Here is a 20,341-nt window from a genome sequence, read left to right as displayed (position 1 = left end):
CTAAAATATAAGCCACATAAAGGACATTTCGTACCATTTCGCGAGACAAAGGCTCGCGCTCCCGTGTCGACCGATCTACTTTAATACAAATGGTAAATGACCCACGTAACTCTTCTTCCACCCCCGGCACCGTTTTTACACCCGCGCAAAAATATCCTGCGGATTCTCGTCGCCGAGATAATAAACGATTACATCTTCCTTCTCGTGCCCGCGCGATACGCGCGAGGACGCGCATTACTGTAAACCCGAAATTATAGCGCGGATTTATGGAAAAGGGAGAAAACGAGACAGAAGAATAGCGAGGTGATAAACGACGAGGCGTACATTTTGCAGGTTGCACGGCTGGTCGAATTGCGAATATCACGACGTGGATTACAAACGATTGCGTTGGATGAGATACCATTCGAATACAACTCCAATAAGACAAGCGATCGACAATGTTCTCATCGCTTCGTGTATATGATATCGAAAGGAAAAATGAAAGGATTCTCTATTTCTAGTATTTCATTTTGAAATGGATAGGATTTCTACTGAATTTTCTAAAATATTTGACTCTGGAAAAAAACCATAAACTTCTAATAAAATAAAAATAAATAAGAGTGATATTATATATTGATACAGCATTTTGTACACGATATATGTTTGTATAATTCATCTATTTGTGATTAATGTTACAGTCCAAAAATCGACAAGAAAGATATATTAGTAATATTTATCGAGTAAACTCCGCCGTCTACTTAAGATCCCTCTTTTTAACACGGCGATCTGTTTTTGAAATATTAAAAAATACTCTCTCATCGTGACATTTTTCTCGTCTACACTTAAATAGATGATATAATTCATAATCGTATATTGCAGATGTACAGTAAAATACAATATACATATATGTATATATCCTAAAACCGGTATGTACTTTGGCTCAAGATTCCATGCCTACAGAAATTCGTATATCTTCGCGTTTGACTCTTGATTTATAACGTTAATCCTATTTCATGAAGCACTTTGCGAATTACGAATGCCCGTACAAACATATCGCCAGCGACGCGCATTCGATTCGTTTATACACGTTTTAATTATCTAAATTCCTTTCAAGTACCCCTTCTGGATTCTTAATACATGTCTAGTTTGTTTCATGTTTTATTCAATAAAGAATATCAAATAAAAAAGTTAATCTTTATTGCGAAAGAGTTTGGAATCTTTATTTATCCCGTAAACTTAATCATTTCAATTATTGACATATCTATAAAAAATTGGTTTCATTAGTGTATGCACACACACGTTCGTGTCCATATGTGTATATGCATAGAATATATGTAAAGCATAGAAAAAAATGGATTTATAAGTAAGGATTACTTTGAAAATATTATAACAAAACTCTTCCTCTCAATAATACTTAAAACAATTTTATATTTAATACTTTTTAACGAATAAAATTTTTTAATGAATAAAATTTATTAAAAATTTTGTTGTCTAAAAAATATAAATAAATTTTAGCATTGTGATGCAATTATTTTTAATTGCTTTCCACTAAAATAACCAATTATCCTATCATATCGCAATGAAAAAAAGATTATTTTTAAAATTATATTTTAAAATTATATCTTTTAATAACTCTAAAAATTTTTAGTAATATTTAATGCAATAAAAATAAAAATTGTTATTTAAGAAAGTTATATATATATATATATATATATATATATATATATGTAAAGAATATTTATTTTGCTAAATTTAAAGACACATTCACTATAGAAATAACTTCGGACTTTTATAAAAAAATTCTAATTTGTTAAAATTGAAAAAATTATGAGAAAGATTTCCTTAAATCCTTTTATATCTCGAATCGAAAACCAGCTGCAGATTATCTATGGACGGTAGGTGCTGAGTACAATCCGCGGTTAGCCCTACTCACACTGTTGTAGACCAAAGGCCTAACTCTTTACAATACATTACAAAAGTTCATCAAGCGAACTCTAAGAAACGAAAATCATCAAGAATTATATACTCCATTACCTATCATGCGTAAAGTGCAAAAATCACAATAATGATATTGCGATTTTTGTATAAGAGATATTATGCGTGGCCCCCGACATATACCTTATACCATCAATAAAAATGCATTCGATAAATATTCGGCTTCTAATAATTTTACAATGAAATAATGCCGAATAAAAATGTTAATTCTTTACGAAGGTAAGTTTTGTTATTACGCCGAGAGATCTTCTCACACGATGAGATCTATGTGTCATGATAGAAAAACCGAGATACCGATTGATTCAATTGATTGTGCAAAACTAATAGAATCCTACAGTCGCTTATCGCCATCGATTATCAACATTGTACAATATATATATATTTTTTTTTCTTAAATTTCATGGAATTATCAATTAATTCTAAAGTAATTTTGGCTTATCAACGTATTGCTTGCCATGATGGATAATAGTGGCAAAGGTGCCGGCCACCATGGCACCCCAAAATAACATATAAAGTAATATTTCCGTTGTGTATCGCGATGGTAATATTATATGAGCAACTAACATCGAGGACGCGACTAAGAGAACGAGCGGGAATGTAGCGTAACGCCAATTTCGCTCGGATTCCAAAGGACATTGAATGGAAGTGCATTCGCCGTCCTGTACAATATAGCGACCCAGAAAAAGCTCCAGCGAATCCTATAATATAAAACCTATTATATCACCGAAAAAGAGATGTAAGAATATTTTCAAAATTCAACTGACCTGTCTGTATCCATCGGCGAAATTGTTCTTGTAATATCTCGTTAGTGAATTTAAACCGTCTTTCATAGCGCCTAACTTGGTGCGTTTTCCAGTTCGCGTGAAATCCGTTTTCAATGCTCCCGTGCCAGAGTATTGAATACTTATCACATCCGCGTTATCGGCCCAAACCTAAAAACATTAACAGAATTTTTTTTTAATTGGAAAACAATTATTTTTAAAATATTATTTTTATTATTGCATAAGTATATGTGTGTACTATATTATATTCATACATCATTTAAATTTCATATTAACACTTTTTAATTAATATTATTATTATATTAATTGTAAATATTATTATAATAAATATTATATTTTGTTTAATCTTAAAAATGATATTTTGTTTAATCAAAAAATAGATTGTATAAAAGTAGTTATTGTATAAAAGTAGTTTATTATATCTGAAAAGAATTTGATATTTACCTGTTTAAAAAGATTCTCAAATGCAGGGTGATCCTCTACTTTTCGAAGTACTTCTAGCCTACTTAATACTTCATTGAGGACCCGCTTTGCCAGCATACTTTGTACAACATTTGTTCGGTCTAGGCAATCAATGCAATTTGTACGGAAAACTCCATCTTGAGCCGAAAGCAATACTCCATCCCTCATTAATAGAAAATAGCTCATTTGTTCTTGATCGTGAGCTAGTCGATCCATTAAAGTGTTTAATTTATCCCACTTCAATCTTCTACATTCTGCATGGAAATCGAAAGCTTCGTATCGTATATTTTCATTGTTAATTCTTTGGACTAAATTGCGATATGCATTTTCAAGTAGTGCTTCTGGTCCACGTTGATCAATCTGTTGAAAATATTGATAGCACAAAAAGTTTCAGTAAATAAAATAATAATGATTTTCACAATAAAATGACATTTCTTAAACGATTCCTGCTTATATTACACATTCAAAACTTTATATATATTTTATATACACAAAATTTCATAATGTTCAAATATTATAGATATGCCAAAAAAAAATGAGACAACTTACCAAATTCACTAAAATTTGCTTTCCATAGTGAAAGATCTGAACATCGAAATGCCGCGCACAAGCGCTTTGATGGTCTTCATGTGGACTAATTTGTGGCTTTGGCTTGTACTTTAAATTTGGTGCTTGACACCAAAATAAAGGAATGGATCCACGCGTTTGCACAAAGGAACTGCGATCACCATTTACTTCGATCAACTGTTCTGTCTCCACATAATTGGAAACGTTCCCTGTGGCATCTATACCGCGCGAAAACAATCTTGTTCCAGCACGATGTACACCACGTCTAGAGACGATGCCCCAATTAAATGCAACACCGTTTACGACTATCGTGTTTAATGAAACAACTATATATAAATTAACTGTTAAGGTCATTACAGAAAAATGCATAGTACTTCATATCTGATATAAAGAATGTTAAAGGATACAGCCATGAATGATGGGTAAACAGAATTTGTACTGCTCTGGTCTTGCACTCAAGTCCTGAAGGAGATAAGCGTTCCACACAAACCTAGGATCTGCCCTGTCGTGAAGCGACATCTAAATAACAATATATTTTTATTATAAAACTGCTTAGTACTATATAAAACAATGATAAAAATATATAATATATAAATATATAATATATTTACTTGCAAGAATTCAGGTATTGTGTTATGCAGCCTCTGCATGGTATGACTGAGGTCATATGTGTAACTGAAGTAAAAGTATGGTGTATTCAATACTGATTTCACCATTTCCAAATATATGGCATTATTCTGAACTTGTTTCTCGGTCAAATGTAAAGAGGATCTTGTATAAGGTATCACCTCTGTCGATGATATCTTGTATATGTTATGCCCAGCTATAGTACCACACATTTGAGCATCTGTAATAACAATCAGGTAACGACATGCCAAAAGGCGTACAGTCCCTACCAGTCCCCATATCTTTCTTCGACTGGCAGTTGTTGGAATTTGACTAGCTGTGCCAACTAAGAAAAGAAACAAAAATATATTAATTTGTCAGACTAATTTAAGAAAATATACAGAATTGCAAATTACCTTGCGTGTGGATTTGCTGACTCACTCTATCAATTACTAGCAGGACTTTGGTTCCGACTGGCTCTACAAAAAACTTCTCCGGAGTTGCATACCTTGACAAGATGATAAAATCAGTATAAAAAAATGAAATGAACAATATATTTATGTAAAATATTTATATATAAAATATTTATATAAAATATAATTTCTTTTATATTTTACATCAAATGATGAGATTGTCATATAATATTCTACTCACAGATACAAACTGTCATAAACGTCTGTGTTTGGCATCATATCGTCAAGTAACGAGCAAATCGGAGCGATACGTTAAATGAACAAACGATCGAAGGACAAAATAATAAAATAATGCCGGAGAAATGAAATTACGTTTTTCGGATGAAACGCGGCCCATATATACGCATATATGTATATATATATGTATATTCAAGCACGAGAATTATTAACAAAAATTCGACTAAATACGAATTGTCGGCTTCTTATCAACTGCGACTTGACATGATCCAAGACACTCAAAACTGTGATGGATGATAAAGACTAATCAAAATCGAAGTAATCTTATTGGTAAATTAATATACCATAGATTATTTTTTTCAAGTTCAGCCTCTAAATCTCAAGATTAAGACTTCCTTACAATGGGTCTGTTCGTTTTAGCTACACTGCTGTACTAGTGCAATAAGTTAGAAAGAGACAAACACTACTTTCTTTCACTCTAACTAATTGCACTAGTGCAGCAGTACAGCTAAAACTAGAGAACCTCTAGGAGAGAGAATGGACAACTGATCAAGCTTTTTCATGATTGGCTGGCAGAAAATGTATCAATTTTAGCTATTGCGACGCCAATGCAAAATATGATGACACAAATAGGACACACATATATTAACCTATTTGTGTGCATCATATTTTGCATTGGCGTCGCAATAGCTAAATTGATACATTTTCTGCCAGCCAATTATGAAAAAGCTTGATCACATGTCACATGATCAGTTGTCCATTCTCTCTCCTAGAGGTTCTCTAGCTAAAACGAACAGACCCAATATCATGGACTAATGGCGTTTTCGAATGATCGAGTTTAATTAGACGGCATTGCCCAATCACAGCCATTCTTCTGAAGAGTGTACCATATATTCTTCAGAAGAATGGCTGTGATTGGTTAATGCCGTCTAAGAAACTACGTCGGAGCGATTAAATTCGATCATTCGAAAGCGCCATAAGTTTTTCAAACGTGCTGACTCGTTCACTTTCGAATAGAGAATTTTTCCTTAAAAAATTCCCTAGAAACCTTGAAAAATTCTATCGGACGACCAATTAGCACGCTAAGATATATTTGGCGCCAAAAGTTGCAATAAAGAGATTTGACATTTTATATATATATATTCATTTCATACAAATACTATTCTTTTATTTATTGAATTCTTATTTTTTATTATATACATAATACATACAATATATATAAGATATTATACTTAAAATATATAATCTAGGATATTTAAAATTTTAAAAATATTACTTTTCTGTAATTTTAAATATATCAATTATCAATTGCAAAATAAGAATCATAAAATATGATTACACATATTATAATTAAATACTTTAATATATCAAATTTCAAAGTTCAACGATTTATTTTTTTCTAAAATCATTATGCCTTATCATAAAAAATAATAACGGCATATTACTTTCTTCTTTTTTAATTCTGTTTTATTATTCTTTTTGTATTTATGTACAACACAAAGCAAGTATTTTCTCATAATTTGAAAAAAAGCAGAAGAAAGAAAGATTACAATAATATATTAAGATTGTCATAAGAATAATTTAATAAAAAGAATAAAAACTTACAGATGATGAATTAACTTACAATTGCTATCAATTGCTCAATCTTTTGATTTATGAACAATTCGCCATCGTGTATGCCTTGCCTTTTGATTATGTACTTTGGACCTATATAGAAATATATAAATCTCATAAATGTTAAAAGGAAATATAATTAAATTAATGCGAGTTGCTATAATTTAATACTATAATATAATTGCTAATTAACAGCGTTGTTTTCGCAATATTTAACTTAGCAAACGATTACCATTTAACAGTGTTTCACTTTTAATTAAACTTGATCAAGTTTAATTGTAATTTCTCAATTGATTTCTCTCGCATATCTAAAATAATAAAGATATCGAATATCTATTCTCTCTAGCTTTTCTCCTAAGCAAGAATTATCCGGAAACATCAGACTTTAGACGCGAAGGCATGACGCAGGATGTATACACGTCATTGGCGTCATCTTTTTCTCTCTTCCTCTCCCTCTCCTCACTCTCTCTCTCTCTCTCTCTCTCTCTCCCTTCTTCTCTTTTCTCTATCTTTTATTCAGTCTCTCTCTCTCTCTCTTTCTCCCTCCCTCTCTTCTCTCTATCTTCTGCTCAGTCTTTGCCTCTCTCTCTCTCCTATCTATCTTTTATTATCTCTCTCTTTCTTTCTCTCTCTTTCGCTGCCGCTTCGTACATTGCACATACGCGTGCGTCCGTAGTACATACGTGCGTGCGTTAGACAGTGCGTAGTTGGGAACGTTATTATTTGTTTTTTTCTTCTGACACAGTGCGACTTGCAAACTTGTGTTGTCGATCTATGTTGCGATTTCTCGGAAACGTCGCTACATAAGCCAGGGGCGTTACGCATCGATGTAAGAGACACTTCCATCGTGTATATCGTTCAGTTTTCTTTTTCTCTCTCTCTCTCTTTTTTTTAGTCATATTATATTTCGCAAGATCGCCACGCAGTAATTGTTAATTCATCATCGTCATTCGTTAAATCCTTGGATAGTACTACTAGGACGCTTGTTGTCGATAACAATGTCGCTCATTAATTGTTTACTTCCTCGCTGAAATAAGTTTGCATTGCCAATAAAACGTGTCATGGTCAAGACAGATTGCCGTAAACGTAAATAAAAAAAATGTTTGCGATGCGATTGTTATGTAAATATATTATATAGATAAACGACGCCGTTTGTACAGTAACTTCTGCTGCTTCAGTTAATAATTTTTCCTTAAAAAAGCATCTTTTATAGTAATGTTGCTCCAATATAAAAAAAAATAGTTTATATCACAATAGAAAAAATTCAATAGTTGCAAAATTTCCTTTTGTTTACAGGTTGTAGCTGGATTATGCACCAGCTTTTGCTGAACATTCTCACTGCTTTTCAGTTTGTAAATGCTACAACATGCCACCCAAACAGAGGAAAATAGCTATTATGGGCTATAGATCCGTAGGTAAAATCTGAACAATATTCTATGTTTTTATAGATATGTATCACTTATAATTCTACAATGAAATACAAGCACCAGGTGCCTTATTATATAGTGTCACATATTTATCAGCATATATCAATTATATTCAAATATGTGCAATGTTTTAATATATTTAATTTTTAACAGGTAAATCGTCTCTTAGTATCCAGTTTGTCGAGGGACAATTTGTAGACTCGTATGACCCTACAATAGAAAATAGTAAGAAATATTTCCACTGTTTATTTTATTTTATATTTCAATTTATAAATTTATGAAAAGTTATATTTTTTAATTTATAAAAATTGAAATTACATCTTTTTAATGATTGAATATTATATTAATATTTTTCTATGTATTGTAGCATTTACAAAAAGTACACGAGTAAATAGTCAAGATTATGAACTTAAATTAGTAGACACAGCTGGTCAAGATGAATATAGCATATTTCCTACTCAATATTCCATGGACATCCATGGTTATGTCTTGGTATACAGCATAACCAGTGCAAAAAGTTTTGAAATTGTACAAATTATTTATGACAAACTACTTGACATCACTGGAAAGCTCCAGTAAGATATCTTGATTATTAAGTGCTTGCATGTTTTCCCTTATTTAAACTATAATTATAAATTATGATATTATTCGCAGTGTTCCAATTGTATTAGTGGGTAACAAAACGGATTTGTACGTTGACCGTATGATCACGACAGACCAAGGAAAGCGCTTAGCAAATTCCTGGAATGCAGCATTTCTAGAAACTAGTGCAAAACAAAATGAGGTACCTATAGATTCTCCATTCTTTTGAAGTAGTCTGTGAATTTTTTATTAAATGCAATTTACATAGTCTGTTGCAGACATTTTTCATACATTGCTGATGGAGATTGAAAAAGCCAATGGAAATGTACAAGAAAAATCGAACTGCATTATTTGTTGAATTGCCTGAATTGGCATTAACAGAAATGTAAATGTGTAAAACTGGGTAAAAAACATTGGCATTATATTTCTGAAACCTTCATAATCCCACTGACACAAATACAAAAGTGTCAAAAGCATAAAAGACAAATGCAAATGAAAATCTGATTACTCATTTTTCAACTGTATAATATAAATAATTTAGTTATGAGAGCATAACAATAGATCTTATTCATACATATAATCATCAAAAATTGGTTATTATATTTACAGAATAATTGGTGGTTTTTCATGTCCTAATTTAATGTTCTGATTATATGATTAAAGCGACAATCACTATTTTAATTTATGTTCAATTATGTTTAGTATAATTTCAAATAAATTTAATACATATATTAGATTAAGATAATCACAATTAAGTTAATTTTAAGTAACTCAATAAAAATCATTTCTTTTCAATATTTAGATTCAATTACAATTTATAAAAAAGTTATACATTCTATCAAAAAATTAAAGAAGAGCCTGAATACAATTATTATATACATTTGAATATATGTATAAAACGTGCTTCCGTTTATTATTAAAATTATAACTTATTAATATTACAAAATAAAATTATACAATGATATGTATTCTGTATTACATAAAAAAAATTAAAATTTACAAGTAATATACCATGTTTCCTAAATTGTCATAGAAATTATCGACAGTAAATACAGATGTATCTATTCAGAACACCACAAGATGGCATTACGTAATTGCTCGTCAAGCGCGATTGCCCCTCACAAAATTCCATATTCAATGCACATTGACAAATTTTCCCAGTATAGTATAAGTCTTTAGAATCAATCGGTTTATCGTATATTTCATTTGGTGTGTTACATTTCGTGAATTGTGACTGCGTCGAACGCAGATTAATCCTGTCAAAATGTTCAATCAAATATTGCGACCTATTGTTCGTAATGTGACCAGAAATGGTGAGATTTCCGCATGTTGGATCTGTACTATTTCAGTATCGCTTGGTTTAATACTTACATATCAATCTTACATAATATCTGCTATTTCGTGTGAATGCTGTTAAATATTAGTCTTTGACAAATATGCGGCAATAAAGAATTTAATTGTCTACGAAATTGCTCATCTATTTTTAATTATAAATTTGTCCATCAATTTGCTGTCAGTTTTTTCTTTAATTTTTTGAGTAGCTAACTTTTCAATTAAGAAATTGATAATGGCATAAAATTGGCAATAATTGTAAAACAAAAAATCTTACAAATAATTAGCAAACCATTCTTTGATTTAATTTTTCTAAGACTGAATCAAAATTACTACATATTTTATAAAAATAATTCAAAATTTATCAAAACTACCTTTAAAACTCAAAGTTATTGAATATTTTATTTTTATAAGTTTAATAATTTCAAAAGTTAAAATAAATATATACAAATTGTAAAAAAAATTGATACAAATTCGTGGTTTTTTTTTTATATATATATATATAAATATATAATTTTCTTATGCAAAGGTACTCGGTCTTCAAGTTCAAAAGTGGTAGATTTTAAATTACCAACACTTGATGAAGCAACTCAACCACAGGGTTCATGGAAAGAGTATTACGATGCCAGACAAAAAGTTTACAATACTCAATTGATTGCTGGTCTTGCTGTATTGATTGGTACCATATCTTTTGTATGTATTAAATTTTTCAAATGATATATTGTTGAATTATAAACTCTCATAATATAATTCCATATTTCACAATTGTTACATATATTACAATAGAATTTAATTATATTCCCAATTTTATTTTTAATACTTTTTATAGATTATAAAACGTCTATATATATATATATATATATATATATATATATATATATATATATAGATAGATATATATATATATATATATATATATATATAATTTTTCTATTTTGTTTTCAGGTAAGCTTTTCAGACCTTATATTCTTTAATTTTGGACCACCTGAGGAACCTGTTGAGGAGAAGAAATAAACATTCACATAAAAATATTAGCTAATTAAAATAGTTGAATGCAATCTGACTACATACAACTGTTGAGAATGTTACGTACTTTATTGTACGAGTGTAACATGCAATAACTTGTACTTTCAATAAATAGTTCTTATTTATCGTGAATATATAATCAGTACACAAGATATATATTTATCTTACGAATATCTACTCTGGCTTAACAAAACATATTTATCTTGTCCATAAATCACATAAATGAAACAAGTAAAACATGCTTATATCTAAAATGTATAGTAAAATATATGAATAGTATATAGCAACTAATAAATTAAATTTTCTATTTCAGAACTCTGCAACATTAAATTATTTTTTGTTATTCGAGTATTACATAAATTTACATTTACATATGTATATATTTTACTTTATATACATATACATATATATATATATATATATATATATATATATATATAAAGTTATAAGTTTATATTGTTTGTTTTTATTATAATAATCATTATATAGTTAAGTTATATAAATCAAATTGTATTTTTTATTTTAATACTTTCTGTTGACTTGTTAATGAGAACGTGCTATTTCTGAAAAGAATTCTAGAATATCTTGAATAGTAAATTCTAGTGTCACATTACTATCTGGGTAACAACGTTGTATGAGCTCTTCAATATTCCTGTATTGTGCAATGAACTCGTTTTGCATTTCGCGCCAAACAACCTATGGACATGTGTATAGATAAATAGAAATAATTAAAATTACAAATACAATTAATACATTAATATCCAATAACTGATTATACAAATAATTGAAAATAATTTTTATTTATAAGAAAAAAATTATATCGTGATTATCAAAATGTGAATATATCTCTCCTGTACTCTACCTGTAACAAATTTTCTTCTTCACATAGATGTTTCTCAACTTTTCGATATAGATTTTCTAAACCTTTTTTAACTTCTCTCGCGGGATATTCCTTCACTACGCGTCGCAATTCTTGTTTACTGAAGGCCATCTGATAACTGACTTCGGATTCTTTCACACCAGCACCTACCTTGGCTTGTACGCCTTCAAAGAAAAGCTAAAAAATTAACATATTTTTTTATTAATATATTTGGATATTTATATAAATTTTGATGATTACAAAAGTAATTTTAATAATTTACATTAAGTTTCTCAAGAGGTCGTCCAAAGTATTGGGTAACATAAGCACGAAGTGCATCCTGGTATTTCTGTTTGGCTTCCTTCCGCTCATGATCCAATACAGAAATTTTCAGTTGCGAAAGAAGATCATAGAGATGATGAAAATTTTCTATAAAATAACAAGTATTATATTAATTATTATAAGCAACAAAAAAATAAGTATTAATAGTGATTGGGATTATACGAATAGCAATTTTATTATTAATTACAATATTCTTTACCCATCTTTATGACTTCTTGCGGTGTCTTGTGGTGTTCTCGGCTATGAATGACGATAGCTTCGAACATAGTGCTCACGAGTTTCGTATACCACTTTTCAAGATCGACCTTCCTGTCAGAGTTACGGAAGATTTTTTCTGCGGTTCTCGCAAATGGCCCAAAATTCTCTATATATGGCAATATACCGCACTTGTGCCGACGATTGACTTTCGTATCGCATAATATGGACTGTAGCTGCGCCTGCATAAACTTGTCAAATGCTCGTTTCACGTGAATCAGAGCAGATGCGAACGTCATTGACAAAAACGAGCCGGTGTCTTGAGCGGACATAACATGCTGTGACAAGCGCACTAACACATACATACACCAACTGCAAATAAGAAAATTATTTTTAAAAAATGCTTATAAAGCCGTTCAATACAAACTTCAATTAATTTTATGAATAAAAAAAATTTTTTTCAAACACTTACAAGCTATCGATTTTGTCCAGAAAGCCGATAAAGTTGTTCAATTCAGTTTCTAATGATGGAAATATTGCAGCCATAGTTGCACGCACGTCCTCGTTCACTTGACGCTCCAATCTTTTACTCGCCGTTGAAGTCACCGATCCTGGACTTGCCGCACCATTACTCGTATTTTCTATTTCCTCCATCTCACTGCTCTGTAATAAACGAACACGTTTAAAGAAGCTAGGACGGGAATTTATTGATTAATTTATACTTACTTTGGAAGGCGAAAGAACAGAGTCCAATTGAAGAAACGAAACGCAGAATCCTTGCTCGGCGAGACACACCGGCTGCATTTGCGAGAGTACACAATCAAGGACTGAATCCAGAAGATTACCTTCGTCCACTGGTGTCCATATTTCGCCACTCAGCAAACAGATAGGCGCCGGGCTAAGCAGATCTTCACCTTTTTGGCCGCTAGACCTTGATGTATTTACTTAAAACGTATTTTCTTACTAATAAATAAAATTTAAGGATGCGCGCACGATTAGGCAATAGAGCACCGGTTCGTTTTCGCTGTAATCTAATCATTAAAATTTTCAAGTATTTATTATCGTTTATTTACTGATCGGAGCTCTACTGCAAAAATTATTCCATTGTTGTACCTTGTAGACGTTTGTTAATAAGTTTATTCTTAGCTTCTTCAAAGAAGCGTTTTAGATCCCTCTTATACAATTTGCTCATGGTATCAGTATAGACTTTGGTCAACAACACAAAAGCTTTATTATCTAATGCTCTAAGCAATTGCATCAATTCAGTGTATGGTACAAGCTCGTTATGAACTCCTTGGTGAGTCGGTAAAATTAGATCTGCCATGGTTGTCGATGCATCCCCAATATCATTACCCTAAAATGCAATCAAGAAATTAGAAATGTTCTTATGTTAATTACATTTAATAGCATCATGAAGAAATATAAAATGTTGAAAAATTAAATAATTACCAGATGTATAAAAAGATTATTTAAATGTCTAGCGACAATAACTGAGAATTTTGCTTTAAGCTTGTCTAACCGTCTTTTTTGTTCAGTGACAGCACTCAGTTTATCCAAGCCTGGTGGAAGAGGTGCTGTGATTGCTTTTAAGAGTGCTGTACCTGCAAGACCAAGCTCTTCTCTTTCGCCTGGCAATTCAGCTTCATTCAGAGTACGTTGATGTGTTGGAGAAATATCTAATTGCGACTTGAAAAAAATTATATATTATAATACAGAAATAACAATTATTTAATTATAATATAATCTTTTTATATTATTCTTGTTTACTTACAATGACCAGATTTAACTGATCTAATAAAAGTCTGGCGTTATTATTAGCTGTATGTATAGCCTGATTTTTCTGACCAACTCGAGCCATTACTTCTCTTATTCTTCCTAATGCTTCATCATATGTCGCTAATCGCGCTTCTACAATAGAAGCTTCAATTATTGCAGCATCTATACTGTTCATTAGCTGTGTTACTCTTTGTTCTGATGCTAAAACTGAGTGCACATTTTCCTATATAAGATATAATGAAATTAGTTTTATAGAGTAATATTATAAATTTAATATTTTCTGTATTTGTGATAAAAAAAGTTATTATTTTACCCCATCAAGAATAGATAAATCCTTTGAAAGAGTTTCCATAAAAAGTTCAGCATTGGAAACAGCATATTCACAATTCTCCATCATTTGTTTTAAGTCAGCAGCTTCCTTTTCAGTGATAGATTGATAGTCTGAAGTAATAGGTGATACCAAAAGATCTAAAATTATTACACTATTATGCAAAAGTACATTAAGAATTTAAAATTTTTTTATATGTATATTAAAATGTCAGCCATTCTAATCTGATTAGATTAGGTAATAAATATACCAGGTGTAAATGTGATGCTGTCACTCTCTTTTAATGCAATTGGATCAATCAACCATTCTTTGGGAAAATTTTTAAATTCTGGCCTCTGAGCTAGACTATACGAATAAGTATATAGATTACTAATAAATGTTCGCCTTTCTTGTACTGTAGTGGATGACCATTTGTAGACTTTGTCAATATGCAATTCTATATCCATGGAATCATTTTTAACACCATCTACAATTTGTATGTCACTCAGAGGCCATGATTGTTTCTTTTTATAAATATTCTTGTCATTCTTCTTTATTTGATATAATATAAGAGATCCTGGTGTATCTGTCGTTGTAGCCAGGCATAAAAAGCTCATCTTCTTTTTCTTGTAAGCTTTGCTCACATAGCATACACTAAGCAGCTTTTCATCACTAGGAGTGAATACTTCCCTTTGCAAAGTATGTCGAATGGCTGCCATGATTTGAGAGCTTTGTCTATATAACCTATTGTATTCTCTTTTCTTGTTTTTTGTTATTACTTAAATGTTGCATTTTCCATTTTAAAGAATCCTAATTATTAACAATATTACAAGATAACAATTAACAAGATAACATTACATATATTAAATAAAGGAAAATTAATCAAGTGATATAGTGGTTTTAAAGATAAAATCTAATTACATATATTACATATATTTACATATATTTACATATAATTACATATATTTTTCTTTTTTTTAATAAGATTAATAAGATTAATAAGATTAATCTTCTTCAGATAAGAATTTATTAAAAGCGATTATCTCCTAAATATTAAGTAGTTTAATAATTAAACTTCTAATTTTGTAAAACTGCATTAATCTTTATTCCAACTTATATAAATACTGTAAGATACGGATGTGAATATTTTTAGGTAATATCAAAAAATTAAGTTATGAAGCCCATTTAACATTATAGAATAAAATCAGAAAATTAACAATATTAATAATCGCAAATATTATTTAATTACAATGTATAATGTATTGATTACGTTATAAGAGAAGCAAGGTTATATTTGAAAGAAACATATCTTACTGATATAGAATAAAACTTACATAAGTAATTATTAAAATTCTTTACACCAAGCAGTCGTTACTTTTCTGGTTCTGATAAATTAAATTATATTGCACACAAATTATTAAAGTTTTTCTTTTATATTTACAAAATTAGTAGATCTGTCAAAACAGAGAGAAGAGTGAGAGAAGAGTATCACGCTTTTATCCCCTGAGAAGATACGTGGACATTAGCTTCGTAGTTCATGTCCACGTTTTTAATGTCCATAGAGGGCGTATTGATTATCCAAAATCCAAAATCGTGACACTTCTCAATCTCAGTTTTCTCTCTGTTATAATAAATATAATAAATAGTCTCTCTGTTATAATAAATAGTTCTCTCTGTTATAATAAATATAATAAATAGTCTATTCCATAGAATAAGTCTATAGCCTATTCATATCGTAAATCATAAATATGTTATAATTTTTCTGTTGAGAATAAATGACAAATATTGATAGATATGTATTCTAAACTTAGAGGAAAAATGTAAATGTAACAGACACCTATTCTTCTTCATTACTAAAATTTTTTATATGTATACATAGAAATTGTCAACTCTTTGCAAGTTGATAAGAATAATATGTAATACCAGAGATAAGTTAGGCCGGCAAATAGCTACAATGCAGCCACTGATTGGTGGAATGAGAGCTTAAGACAATCATAAATATAAGATCGGACTATGAATTCCGGCCTTAAACTTTTGATAGCATACATGTATTAAAAATGCGATAAGAATGAGACGCACCTGGTCCATTATCACTCAACAATACAGGTAAGAAATTGATAGCACAAATTTTAGATAAAAAAAAAATATATATATATATATATATATATATATATATAACATACACAAAATAAGTAAAAAAATATGTAGAGAATAGATCTCTATTTTACTTTGTTATATTATACTTGAAGAAATCTCAAAATTCAAGAATTATTTAGTGTTTCATCTCTCTTCATTGTGCTTAAAAATGACAAAATTATTACATTTTAGTATACAGTGGACCAAGCGTTGTATCAGCACAATGGCACATCCACTAATTGCCGTATGTCAAATGCGATCAATAGCTGATAAAGTAAAAAATTTAGAAGTTGTGACTGAATTAGCAACTGAGGCCAAACGTAGATCAGCTGTAGTATGTATATTTATCAATGAATAATATTAAATATTCTGTATTGTATAATGATAATTTCTTTTAAGTTTTAAAAATATATAAAATATTTATAGATAGCATTCTTCCCTGAAGCATGTGATTATTTGGCAGATAATAAGAAGGATATTGTCGCTATGGCTGAACCTTTGACTGGACAGACAGTGACATCTTACAAAGAAATTGCTGTTAAAAATGACATCTGGTTATCCTTAGGCGGAATTCATGAAGCTGTAATACTTTAGTTTCTCTTTATATGAATTTATACATATATATGTTTTTTTTTAATAATATATAAAGCATTTTTTATCTAATTATTTTAGTCAGATGATACAGAAAAAATATACAACACACATATATTAATAAATAATACGGGACATTTGGTAGCTGCATACAGAAAAATACACTTGTTTGACATGGATAATAAGGATACTGGAGTACGTTTGATGGAATCAGACTATGTATTGAGAGGAACCGAAATAGTGTCTCCTGTGCTTACACCGATTGGCAAGCTTGCACTGAGCATTGTATCCTTAAAACAAATTTTCTTCTCTGATACAAAACATATATTGATGCTTAACAATGATATCAGTGTTATGATATGCGATTTCCCGAATTATCATTAACTTTGCGGAATATGGGAGCGCAAATTCTCACCTATCCGTCGGCATTCACATATCAAACCGGTGCCGCTCATTGGGAGGTGATGTTACGAGCACGAGCTGTAGAGAATCAGTGTTATGTCATAGCCGCGGCGCAAACTGGCGCACATAATAAAAAGAGAGTGAGCTGGGGTCATGCTATGGTGAATAACATATATGTTTCCTCTTATAAATTAATCCAATTGTAGCTATGAATGTGTTATGAATTTTATTAATTCTAATTAATTAATTTATTAATTAATTAGAATTAATAAAATTCATAACACATTCATAGCTACAATTGGAATCTATTCTTTTTCAGATTGTAGATCCTTGGGGCACTGTTATAGCACAGTGTGCAGAAAAAACGGGTATTGCTATAGCAGAAATTGATCTTGCGCTATTGGAGCAAGTCAGGAAAAACATGCCATGCGAAAAGCATCGCCGTATTGATTTATATCCCAGTATGGAATGATAAGAATCTACTTAACATGAACATAAGAATTTACTAAGTAGAAACAGTTAAAGTAATAAACAGTTAAAGTAATTAATGGGTCTAAGTAATGGATATATTAATTTTGATATATAGATTTATATGTATATAAAAACCAATACAAATCTAGAGTAAAATAATACGTTATTAATTTTATATTTGAGATTGTTTTATCACAATTTCTTAAAATCAAACTATATTGTTATACTTTATGATTTTATTTTTATAAAAAAAAATATATATTATATTTTAAATAGATAAACGCTGTGAGAAAATTATTTAATATATAAATAAAATTTTTCTGGAATTTACATAATAAATTTTATTACTAAACTTCAATTTGCTTTGCCTTGATGATATATATTGTCAACTGTATCTGATTTTGGTTGGATACCCACAAGTTCGACATCTACTCCCTGCAAAGCCCAGTTATGTTCACAAATCTCTAATGCTTCCCATTCAGACTTGAAAGCTGCTTTTGGATCAGGTGGCATGGACATTGCAGCACCCGAAACTTGATCTTGTACTAATCTTGTAGTATCTGCGGCATTATTTTCACCAAGTACAAGTGTATAAATGGATCTTAGTCCAAATACATTGAGGAAATACCACGAAGCTGAAGAAACCCATGCTGCATCTAATGTAACTAATTCTATACCTCGTTGCAACATTGGTTTGAAACGCAGTGTCAATGGAAATGGTACTTTAGCTAAAAGAAAAATATATATTTGTTCTTATAATATATAATCTACATAAAGTTCAGCAAGTTATAATATTAAATATACAATATGCAAAATATATGCAAATAAATATTTAACAATATTGAAATATAATACATACTTGTTACAAATCCAGAAAACATCCAATTAATCCAACCGCCAATTAGTACCATAGGTAATACATTGGTCACATTTCCCTTTAGCATATCAGTCATCATATTTGGATCCGTCATAGGATTTTGAGAGACAGGAGCACGCTTCTGAGTCTTGAAATATCCAGTCTCTTCATTATTAAAAAAATGTCTCCTGGTCATAAAAGCTACTTTTGGTATATATTGTCCATTTTCCCTGAGTAGCCTGGAGCGTATCATGACTTGACTGCAAAATATTTAATATTATAGTTGAATGATATTCTCGTGAATAAAAACTTTAGATATCCATATAATTATGTAAATGAATGTTTACCTATCTTGCACCTGATGAAGTTCGACCTTCTTCTGCGAAGCGAGCAGAATCGAAACATAGTGGCGGATTATACCGACGAGAAAAGTGATTACTACTATAGGTAAAAATACCCAGCCTCGAATATTTGGATCCAACAATAATTCTGCCATTGTCTCTCTCGCATAAATCTATTTGCGAAAATCAAAACAAGGTACGGGACGACGTGGAATAAATTTCATCGCTGCTCCACGATTCTTTCGCTTAATGCTACAACCATAGACTTGTAAATAACAATAGATAAACATCTCCACGTTACGATCGCTCACAACCAATCACAATATCCCGTGTTTAGGGTTTTTTTACTAGATTGATCAATCAGGAGTTCCTGTGGCCAATCAGATATCATTCAACTATCTCACGATGCCATCTATACTTTTTGTATGTTTATGACTATGACTTATGATAAATTTTAAAATATATAGCGGCAACTTTGTGACAAAAAATTCATTTATCTTTGTATTTATCGCGTATCGAGCGAAATTAAGTGACGATGTTACGATTCATTCATCGACGTGAAATTGTCAAAATTGTAGTTCATTCATTTATTTTTCAGAGAAAGATCAAAATATCGCGTCGCGCGTCAGATATCAAACATCTCACGCGATGCAACAAGCGACCGTCTGTGTTTCATTTTTTGATTTATTCGTGTATCGCAAGTGTAGTGAGAGTATGAAGAATATGGTGTGACAAACAAAAATGTCACCATTGAGGGAAAATTACAAACGAAGGAAATAATAAACAACGATGACAGCATCGATGTATCAGCTGATGTAGTATTTTAGAAGCAATCAAGGTAACAAGTGTCATCCATTGGAAGATCTATTTGACTTCTTTAAATAGCCCTGTCCTTTCTCTCAAGCTTTCTGCTTACAAATTAGGTAGCAGCAATTCTATCTCTTTGCTGACCCGAAACGAGTTTAGGAAATGGAAAAAAGAATCTTATCGGCAAGTGTCTAAAGTATCTACAGATGCTAAACAAACATAGCGAGCGGTCCGCG

General features: G+C 30.6%; 6 protein-coding genes across 9 annotated transcripts; 3 read left to right on the top strand and 3 right to left on the bottom strand.

Moving 5' to 3' along the window:
* Nucleotides 1–1,726: 1,726 nt before the first annotated feature.
* On the bottom strand, nt 1,727–5,361 carry LOC105252604 (phosphatidylinositide phosphatase SAC1). The gene is made up of 8 exons (XM_011260064.3): nt 5,046–5,361; nt 4,808–4,899; nt 4,397–4,737; nt 4,193–4,304; nt 3,768–4,111; nt 3,201–3,578; nt 2,739–2,906; nt 1,727–2,672 (listed from the first exon to the last, which is right to left on the bottom strand). Exons 1-8 carry the CDS (start codon nt 5,081–5,083, stop codon nt 2,394–2,396), a joined length of 1,752 nt encoding a protein of 583 aa, XP_011258366.1. The 5' UTR covers nt 5,084–5,361; the 3' UTR covers nt 1,727–2,393.
* Nucleotides 5,362–7,271: 1,910 nt separating this feature from the next.
* On the top strand, nt 7,272–9,345 carry LOC105252603 (GTP-binding protein Rheb homolog). 4 transcript variants are annotated; one of them, XM_011260060.3, is made up of 6 exons: nt 7,272–7,484; nt 7,952–8,070; nt 8,236–8,307; nt 8,450–8,657; nt 8,737–8,866; nt 8,933–9,345. In XM_011260060.3, exons 2-6 carry the CDS (start codon nt 8,022–8,024, stop codon nt 9,020–9,022), a joined length of 549 nt encoding a protein of 182 aa, XP_011258362.1. In that variant the 5' UTR covers nt 7,272–7,484; nt 7,952–8,021; the 3' UTR covers nt 9,023–9,345. The 4 variants fall into 4 exon arrangements, with proteins under 4 accessions (XP_011258362.1, XP_011258364.1, XP_011258365.1 ...); XM_011260062.3 differs by lacking the exon at nt 7,272–7,484 and adding an exon at nt 7,558–7,741; XM_011260063.3 differs by lacking the exon at nt 7,272–7,484 and adding an exon at nt 7,565–7,776.
* Nucleotides 9,346–9,784: 439 nt separating this feature from the next.
* Nucleotides 9,785–11,176, top strand: LOC112639167. The gene is made up of 3 exons (XM_025412332.1): nt 9,785–9,977; nt 10,526–10,689; nt 10,942–11,176. The coding sequence occupies exons 1-3, from the start codon at nt 9,929–9,931 to the stop codon at nt 11,008–11,010; spliced, it is 282 nt and encodes a 93-aa protein (XP_025268117.1). The 5' UTR covers nt 9,785–9,928; the 3' UTR covers nt 11,011–11,176.
* Nucleotides 11,177–11,494: 318 nt separating this feature from the next.
* On the bottom strand, nt 11,495–16,005 carry LOC105252602 (exocyst complex component 1). The gene is made up of 12 exons (XM_011260059.3): nt 15,836–16,005; nt 14,773–15,311; nt 14,508–14,662; nt 14,190–14,417; nt 13,868–14,104; nt 13,532–13,772; nt 13,145–13,362; nt 12,891–13,081; nt 12,423–12,790; nt 12,165–12,310; nt 11,885–12,079; nt 11,495–11,718 (listed from the first exon to the last, which is right to left on the bottom strand). Exons 2-12 carry the CDS (start codon nt 15,218–15,220, stop codon nt 11,566–11,568), a joined length of 2,580 nt encoding a protein of 859 aa, XP_011258361.1. The 5' UTR covers nt 15,221–15,311; nt 15,836–16,005; the 3' UTR covers nt 11,495–11,565.
* Nucleotides 16,006–16,259: 254 nt separating this feature from the next.
* Nucleotides 16,260–18,249, top strand: LOC105252601 (deaminated glutathione amidase). Its single transcript, XM_011260058.3, has 6 exons — nt 16,260–16,607; nt 16,830–16,971; nt 17,064–17,219; nt 17,310–17,513; nt 17,579–17,791; nt 17,950–18,249. Exons 1-6 carry the CDS (start codon nt 16,570–16,572, stop codon nt 18,100–18,102), a joined length of 906 nt encoding a protein of 301 aa, XP_011258360.1. The 5' UTR covers nt 16,260–16,569; the 3' UTR covers nt 18,103–18,249.
* Nucleotides 18,250–18,389: 140 nt separating this feature from the next.
* LOC105252600 (ER membrane protein complex subunit 3) lies at nt 18,390–19,570 on the bottom strand. The gene is made up of 3 exons (XM_011260057.3): nt 19,305–19,570; nt 18,961–19,217; nt 18,390–18,829 (listed from the first exon to the last, which is right to left on the bottom strand). Exons 1-3 carry the CDS (start codon nt 19,451–19,453, stop codon nt 18,456–18,458), a joined length of 780 nt encoding a protein of 259 aa, XP_011258359.1. The 5' UTR covers nt 19,454–19,570; the 3' UTR covers nt 18,390–18,455.
* Nucleotides 19,571–20,341: the final 771 nt, after the last annotated feature.

The sequence above is a fragment of the Camponotus floridanus genome, unplaced genomic scaffold (assembly GCF_003227725.1).
Source record: "Camponotus floridanus strain SB8 unplaced genomic scaffold, Cflo_v7.5 scaffold5, whole genome shotgun sequence".
Classification (NCBI taxonomy): domain Eukaryota; kingdom Metazoa; phylum Arthropoda; class Insecta; order Hymenoptera; family Formicidae; genus Camponotus; species Camponotus floridanus.
Note: the sequence above shows the minus strand (reverse complement) of the source record. Positions and strands in the feature narration are given on the sequence as shown.

Coding starts and splice junctions, on each gene's coding strand:
- LOC112639167 (XM_025412332.1), top strand. CDS start 9,929: ATGTTCAATCAAATATTGCGACCTATTGTTCGTAATGTGACCAGAAAT. Junction 9,978..10,525: donor TCGTAATGTGACCAGAAATG/GTGAGATTTCCG, acceptor TCTTATGCAAAG/GTACTCGGTCTTCAAGTTCA. Junction 10,690..10,941: donor TGATTGGTACCATATCTTTT/GTATGTATTAAA, acceptor TTTTGTTTTCAG/GTAAGCTTTTCAGACCTTAT.
- LOC105252604 (XM_011260064.3), bottom strand. CDS start 5,083: ATGATGCCAAACACAGACGTTTATGACAGTTTGTATCT. Junction 4,112..4,192: donor TTTACCCATCATTCATGGCT/GTATCCTTTAAC, acceptor ATTTATATATAG/TTGTTTCATTAAACACGATA. Junction 3,579..3,767: donor AGCAAATTTTAGTGAATTTG/GTAAGTTGTCTC, acceptor TATTTTCAACAG/ATTGATCAACGTGGACCAGA.
- LOC105252603 (XM_011260060.3), top strand. CDS start 8,022: ATGCCACCCAAACAGAGGAAAATAGCTATTATGGGCTATAGATCCGTA. Junction 8,308..8,449: donor TGACCCTACAATAGAAAATA/GTAAGAAATATT, acceptor TATGTATTGTAG/CATTTACAAAAAGTACACGA. Junction 8,658..8,736: donor GACATCACTGGAAAGCTCCA/GTAAGATATCTT, acceptor TATTATTCGCAG/TGTTCCAATTGTATTAGTGG.
- LOC105252602 (XM_011260059.3), bottom strand. CDS start 15,220: ATGGCAGCCATTCGACATACTTTGCAAAGGGAAGTATTCACTCCTAGT. Junction 14,105..14,189: donor ATCAGTTAAATCTGGTCATT/GTAAGTAAACAA, acceptor ATTTTTTTCAAG/TCGCAATTAGATATTTCTCC. Junction 11,719..11,884: donor AAGAAGAAAATTTGTTACAG/GTAGAGTACAGG, acceptor ACATGTCCATAG/GTTGTTTGGCGCGAAATGCA.
- LOC105252600 (XM_011260057.3), bottom strand. CDS start 19,453: ATGGCAGAATTATTGTTGGATCCAAATATTCGAGGCTGGGTATTTTTA. Junction 19,218..19,304: donor CTTCATCAGGTGCAAGATAG/GTAAACATTCAT, acceptor AATATTTTGCAG/TCAAGTCATGATACGCTCCA. Junction 18,830..18,960: donor GTTTTCTGGATTTGTAACAA/GTATGTATTATA, acceptor TTTTTCTTTTAG/CTAAAGTACCATTTCCATTG.
- LOC105252601 (XM_011260058.3), top strand. CDS start 16,570: ATGAGACGCACCTGGTCCATTATCACTCAACAATACAG. Junction 16,972..17,063: donor CCAAACGTAGATCAGCTGTA/GTATGTATATTT, acceptor AAATATTTATAG/ATAGCATTCTTCCCTGAAGC. Junction 17,514..17,578: donor GCAAGCTTGCACTGAGCATT/GTATCCTTAAAA, acceptor CAATGATATCAG/TGTTATGATATGCGATTTCC.